Source organism: Meleagris gallopavo, chromosome 1, assembly GCF_000146605.3.
Source record: "Meleagris gallopavo isolate NT-WF06-2002-E0010 breed Aviagen turkey brand Nicholas breeding stock chromosome 1, Turkey_5.1, whole genome shotgun sequence".
In the NCBI taxonomy this organism is placed as follows: domain Eukaryota; kingdom Metazoa; phylum Chordata; class Aves; order Galliformes; family Phasianidae; genus Meleagris; species Meleagris gallopavo.
Genome location: NC_015011.2, coordinates 35,601,765 through 35,608,868, shown reverse-complemented (window position 1 = coordinate 35,608,868; position 7,104 = coordinate 35,601,765). Strand labels below are relative to the sequence as shown.

The following is a 7,104-nucleotide window of genomic DNA, read 5'->3' as shown; positions in this document are numbered from 1 at the left end:
TTTTTCTTTTTGAACTTGTACTCGCACATTCTCATAACTGGTTTGGAAATGTAAGGGATGTTTAACACAGATATCAATCTGGAAAAAGTCCATATGGAAAAACATGAAAGGAAATTGTTGTTCCCCTCCACTCCCCCCTCCTCTTCTCCCCTCATGGCAAACCACCACGTTTTTCTTATCTTCCCATTTCCTCTTTTCTTGCAGGGTCAGTGCTGTGGTTTGGTCAATGGGGCTAGTGACTGGGGAAACAATATCAATCTTGTTATTGATGGCAAAAAAGTCTGTGAGTGTGAACAAAAGTATCAAGAAGAAAATCTCTGCATCCCTTTTGGAGACAGATATATTTTTAAACAGGTAAGAAAAGTACAACATTCCACTCTTCCTTCCAAAAAGAGGCTTTAAGAGAGTTCTGACTTCCCAAAAAGGCAAAGTTTAGCCTTCTCTTTTTTAGTCAGCATTACCTCCGTATCAGCTGTTGTTTAATTACTTTGCATACCTGAAACATGTGACCTCTTCCTCTTCCTGAGATGCCTCTGTTTCAGCTGTGCACTCCACTACTTATAGGACTCCAGAATTCTGTGTGATTATATGGGTGTAAACTGCTACTATGGCTTCAGGGTCAGTGTATACCTCTGTGTCAAAGCAACACATCAACTACTCTTTGGATCTCACTTCTCTCTTGGAAGGTGATGCTCCCATCAGAGCTCATTTTGGTGCTAGACATGTTGACTCAGAGGCTAAAGGATATTGAAAAGCGAGTACATTAAATACAGGTTCTTGGTTTTTTTTAGCCCTTTACTAAAAAACATGCTCGTTTTGCAAAATCAACTGGAAGGACACTTTATATGTTGTAGGCTTCCTGGCAGCGCAATCAAAGCACAGTTTGCAACAACTATGGTCTTTTGAAAGGCTTGTGGCAGTTAATACAATAATAAGAAAAAAATGCCTGGTGATGTATAACAAAAAGATATACTCAAAAATTGGTGGGTGGGCAGCAGAAATCTCAATTTATTTCACAATTTATCCGTCTCTTTACATGGAAATGTAACTCTACGTATGCAAAGAAAAGTAGGGAAAAAACAGTGGAAGACTAGGCCAAATAGCTTCAATTTTAAAATGCTGGTGACATGAAGTTCACTGATCTGCATCCAGTGAAAAGCAAATTTTAGCAAATATCCAGAGCTAATTCTACACTATTCTAAATATCTTGCCTGAAAATGGATTTCTTCACTATGTAGCCTCACAGAAGCAAATATGTTTTAAAGCATGGGAAAATTCTGGTTAAGTAGAGAATGCCAAAACTCAATCTGGAAATAATGTATGAAAAGAAGGTGTTTGGGCCACATTTTTATGTCTTTTGGGCCTCAGACAAACCCTCAAAGAACACATAAGAAACCATCAGTGAAATTGTTGCAGGTGCAAGATATTGCTGTCGTGAACACACAGATTTCATGGTGGTGTTAGATTCTAGTAAAGACATTCAACTCTTGTCATCCAGGAGAAAAGTGCAGTTCTGAGTCAGCCTAAATAAGAGGTTTTTAGAAGGATTGGAAGGAAAGTACCTATGTGTTTATTGTGGAGGAAATATGGTGAAGGCATATAACTATGCAATATATTTTGTGGTAGTATATGTAGTATTGGAACAGTACTGTAGTTGTGATGGATTTAAGCTGCACTTGGCTTCACAATTTGCAAAAGCAGTATTGTCAACATTTGAAGGACTCGTAAGCCTTACAAGAACTGAAGTATGCATTTATAAATAAGAACAGTAACTTTATGTATATATATACTTCAGGTACAATCATTCTCTTCAGTCAGTCCAAGACCATCAATCATCCATCAAAATTAATATTTAAGCTTGGGTTTATATCCAAATATAGTTAATTGAGACTGATCTTACTAACAGGCTTTGAGGTCTCAAATTAAAAGACCAGATTAGTGGGAAAATAAAGTCAAATTCATCTTTATATTTGGGAAGGCACGGGCTGGATATCTGTCTCATAACACAAGGTACATACAGGTGTGTTATTGTTAACAACAAACTAGAATAAATTCAAATTGTTTTTCTTCCATGTAGAGAGAAGAGAGAAGATATTTTAGAGAATACGCTCCTAACAACATCAGGATAATCCTGTTTACCTATAATTAATTGTTTTAATTTATTTTTCAGCCGTGTAAAACAGTGATTCTCGATTTCCTTCAGAAAAATATGGACACAATTATGGGGATCGCATTTGGAATGGCAGTTATTGAGGTACCAGTATATACTATTAAAGTATTTAGTGGTTGGCAAGCAATATGTTCTACTTAGAATACAGTGGGAGTGCTCAATTAGTAGACAAGGGACAACCGTTTCTAATCTTAGCTACAATCTTACTGTTATTTCCTATAAACTGCATATGGCTGCTGAGCTGAGAAACTCAGGTGCGACCACACCACCCTGTTGTCTGTATAAGCATATCTCCACACTTTTTTTCTGCAAAAATCAGACAGGCCTGGAGCCAGGCAGTGGCTTAACAGCGAGCCCAGTGTACAGAGGGGTGTGCAGAATCTCAGCTTTAGACACACAGGTAGCAAAGTAGCTGTTCTTCTCTTTCCCTTCTTCACTGGAGGAAAAAGACATCCTATACGAAAACTTTGTAGCCTGTAAAATACATACTCTTATTATGGAGAATTACGGTATGAAATTATTATTCTGAGGGCATAATTTAACCATCAAGATGATGTGTAAATGTGCCTGAGTGCACACCTGCTCCATATATCCAAGTGTGTAAAAAAATGTGGAACGTGAGCACTTTAATTTCTTCATCATTCACTGAAGACTAACATGCAAAATTTCCTCCAGAAAGAGGAGGAAAAACAATGAGGTGATACAGTCATCTACTTGATGAATGATAATCTTTGATTAGGATAAAATGGAAAAGAAGAAAGGGATTTCATCATGTTGCTTTCTTTGGTCATTTTCATTCTTTTCACTATTCCTGTGTGGTTTCCCTCCTCCCCTACCCCCTCCTGCAGATGGATGTTTGAGGGAAAAGCAGAATGACGAAGATTGCTGTGCAGAGTTCAGTTTGTTATTCTGAGTGAAAACTTCTTAACATCATTGGCAGAGAGCTGTTACACATGTTATGAGAAGTGGACTAGAGCCCCAGCTCTGATATACACTTCCAGGAAAATAATTGTAAGCAGGGAACAGTTACGCAGCTGCAGCACTGCGAGATGACAGGAGGACAGAAGACCGTTGCTCCACACAGACTTCATGTTATTTAAGTTGCTATACGTGAGGGATCAGGTCTCCTTCCCATGTGTAGAGTTTGGGGGGAACTAGATGAAATAAATATAACAAGAATTAAAGGAAGATCTTTAATAATGCAATCTAAGTATAAAATTATATATCCATCTAGAAAGTCATAAGTTACTTTGCTCTAGTTACTGCAGTCATATTTGTTAGAGCCTTTGGTTCACTGACCATCATTTTTCCCTTTCCTCTAGTTATCATTTGGCTATGGTAATTGCCTCTTCAATCATAAAAAGATTAGAAAACAGAAAGAGTAAATAATATGAAAACAGCCTTAGCTGGCACAAATTATCAGCTGGCACAAATTGTCAGCTGGCAATTCACACTCACTGAAGATTCAGCCTTTCCAAAGATACTAAATCATATATCTCAAGTAACAGCCACATGCTTAGCCATCTCTGCCCTCTCAAAAACATCAAATAAAAAGAGATGGACAAGGGAAAGTGCTCTTCCCTAGCCTTCCCCCTCTACCTGCTCCATCATACCCCTTGTGGACTGTTGATGGTTTCAGGTCATTCTGTTAGAGGAAATAATTCTGAGAAAAAATGGCCCAGTTTCACTTGGGTACAAGTGCAAATGTGGACATGGTATATCAGGCAAGCTATGTTGCTTCTTCCAGCTGTAAGCACAAACCCTCATCTTATTTGTACTCACACATTCTGTGTGCTCTACACTGTCTCCTCCTTTGAATAAACGAAGCACTCTGGGATTCACTGCCTCATAAATATCACTTGGATACTTTCCTATTTTGAATAACACTTTTACAAGTTGTTTAATTTTAAATTACAGAAGGAAGATTTTTTATTTCATCTCACGAGTTGTTTGTCACAGGTTGTAGAATTTCACCCAGTAATTCCCACCATAGAATGTGATCCTACCAATATTTTTTTACCTTCTTTAGTGGAATTTCTACCCCAATTCAATTCTGAATATAAAATAATTGTTGCATGATCATTTGCCAGTCAATAAAGATGGGCTAAGTACATGTGTACAGATGTACGCCTGTGTACATACACACTTGTGACCATATGTAGAGATTAAAGATAAGAGAATGGTAGAAGAAAAGAGAAATTTCAAAGGGAAATTACCCTTAGGATACTGAATGGAATCAGAAAGTTCCTCTGAATTTTTTAGAAAAGAAAGGATTTTTTTTTTTCTGAGTTTCTTGAACATTTTAAAATTCCAGAGTTACTGGCACTTCCCATTCACAAAGTCAATCCATCTTTCAAACAAATGAAAATTTTCCATTTTATCTGTAGTCTTACCTGTGGTACATAACAATTTTACTTAAATGGCAGTATGCTACAGTCATGTTCTTAAAGAATTATGTTGGAAAAGATCTTCTGCACAGCAGATTTAGCCTGCATGTGAATCCAAGACATTTGCAAACAAAATGTTCCCTCTGTGTATCAGTTGTATCTTGGGGTTTTTAGGACTGCCAAGTAATACCAGAAATGTTTTTCTTTTCTAGGTTCTTGGTTTGGTGTTTTCTATGTGCCTCTACTGCCAGATTCAGAGAAAATGAAAATGTGAAAGTGTCAGAACAATGTCATCAGCCAATTTGAAGCCTTTGTAGACAGAGAGATATTTGCCTTGGCACGTTCTGATAAATATGTGCATGTCCCAGGCAGCTGTTCTGATAAAAATGGCACCCACTGTACACACAGATACATCACATTTTGCAAAACGACCTCCTTACACTTTGTAAGATTTAAAGATGTGAATGTGAATTTTTATTTGCAATAAATATCTTTGTGTTTCTGATAAGTTTATTTTGTCTGAAGATAACATTTAAGACATGTTGAGATTTGAGCTCGCCACATGATATGTCCACATAGCTATCACACCACTCATAGCAGAATCATCACCAACACAAATCTGGGCTCAATCTCAAGGGAAGAGACTCAGCACTAGGTCTCCTGCAGTGTGCCAGCTACCTTGCTTTTGGCTGCAGCTGTGACAGGCACTGGGCTGCCAGGATGTTCCTGGCTGTCCCAAGTAGGGATGCCCCACGGTCCTGACTCCCAAAGAGCTGCTGACCCAGGAGGCACCTTGACAGAAAGTAAACCGCACCAGGGAGCAGATTGCTTTAAAGTTATGAAGATCATAGAATCATAGAATGGTTTGAGATGGAAGGGGCCTTTAAGATGCCTAATGATACCCGTAGAGACATGCTGCAGCTTTCTAAAGTACACTGATGACATAACCTCTGAGTCTGAGGCACTGGCTGTTCCCACCAGTTTCAGTAAGCCTTGTCTTCATCTTCAGATAATGGTAAAGGTCTCCACCCAAGGAGATCCTTTAGAATATTTATAAGCAATATCAAAATGGCTTTGTCAAGATGGGAGCAGTCTGGTTATGCTTCAGAGACCCAGTTGTGACCACTTCAGAATACATAATGATGTATGATACATTAGAATCTTTTTGGCTGAAACTGTGGTGCCATTAAAATCAGCAGCAAAAAGTTCTTTGTCTTCAGTCAGGAACTTTGACACAAGAGTTTCATCTAGAGCTAAAGTTAATAGTTCCTCTGTACATTTAGGCAATTTGTTTTTATTTCCTAATACCCCAGGGAATAAAATTGAATTACCATGATTATAGCTTTAAACATGTTCAAACAGCTGGTCATGAGAAAAACGTGTACTACCAGGCTCTTCAACTTCAGATTTCTGAAGTGATCACAACTGGGTCTCTGAAGCACAACCAGACTGCTCCCGTCTTGACAAAGCCATTCTGATGTTGCTTATAAATATTCTAAAGGATCTCCTTGGGTGGAGACCTTTACCATTGCTTCAAACTGGCAGAACTAGATTCAGGTACAATTCAGCTGCAGCAATGATGATCTTTTAAATGATGTTCAGGGGAAAAGTTTCTGTCCTGTCACATTCACACTCTCTCTAGCACTCAGACCAACCTGTGGGAGCTGGTTTCAAGCCTTTGTGTTCCCCAAGAAGCCAACTAGCTACCAGACAACTCTAGATTCCTCTGAAGAATCTTGGAAACTATGCCAGAAGAATCTGAAATTTGTTGGACCAGAGAAAATGCATGAGTCCATAACCAATCCACAGATGGACATGAAGGGAAAATTAAAGCTCATACATTTCCCCAGAAGTAGCAAGCTCCAGTCATCTATAAACTGAGCATTACTGCTAAGGATTTGTGGTAGACATCAACTGACAGTTGGCACAGTGTGTGCTGGCTTGAACACTAATCTTATCCTGCATGTTACTCTGGGATAGACATGTATAAAAGTAACTTGCTAAGTTTTTGTTTTGTACAGTCCCTTTGGGATATAGTTCCTAAAATATTGTCGTCTTACATCAAAATAATGATGTATGATACATTAGAATCCTTTTGGCTGAAACTATGGTGCCATTAAAATCAGCAGCAAAAAGTTCTTTGTCTTCAGTCAGGAACTTTGACACAAGAGTTTCATCTAGAGCTAAAGTTAATAGTTCCTCTGTACATTTAGGCAATTTGTTTTTGTTTCCTAATACCCCAGGGAATAAAATTGAATTACCATGATTATATGCTACCATGGCTGTATAAATGGGACTGAATAAGTGGAGTCATTTGGAATATTACCAACTTGCCAATGAAGTGGGTTTGCTTCTAAAATATGTCCATTACCTTTGATATTGCAAAACTTCTTCACTTTTACTTCTGTATTGCCTTGAAGTTTCCTCTTCCATTTTTCACTGGAAACAGGAAAACATTAAGTGTTAAACAAAGAGAAATCTTTCAGGATAAGATTCATCCGGGCATATGCAAACCATAACAGAGTAGAAATTTGTGTTTAAACTATG

The 7,104-nt window shown here is 38.1% G+C and overlaps 1 protein-coding gene across 1 annotated transcript in view; it reads left to right on the top strand.

Annotated features, from left to right (window-relative positions):
* TSPAN8 (tetraspanin 8) overlaps positions 1-6,823 on the top strand; it is a 17,975-nt gene extending 11,152 nt beyond the window's left edge. The window contains exons 6-8 of the mRNA XM_003202082.4: positions 205-354; positions 2,171-2,254; positions 4,770-6,823. Of these exons, the coding sequence (XP_003202130.1) occupies positions 205-354; positions 2,171-2,254; positions 4,770-4,823 (288 nt within the window). The 3' untranslated portion in view covers positions 4,824-6,823. The remainder of the gene's footprint in view (positions 1-204; positions 355-2,170; positions 2,255-4,769) is intronic.
* The last annotated feature ends 281 nt before the right edge of the window (positions 6,824-7,104 follow it).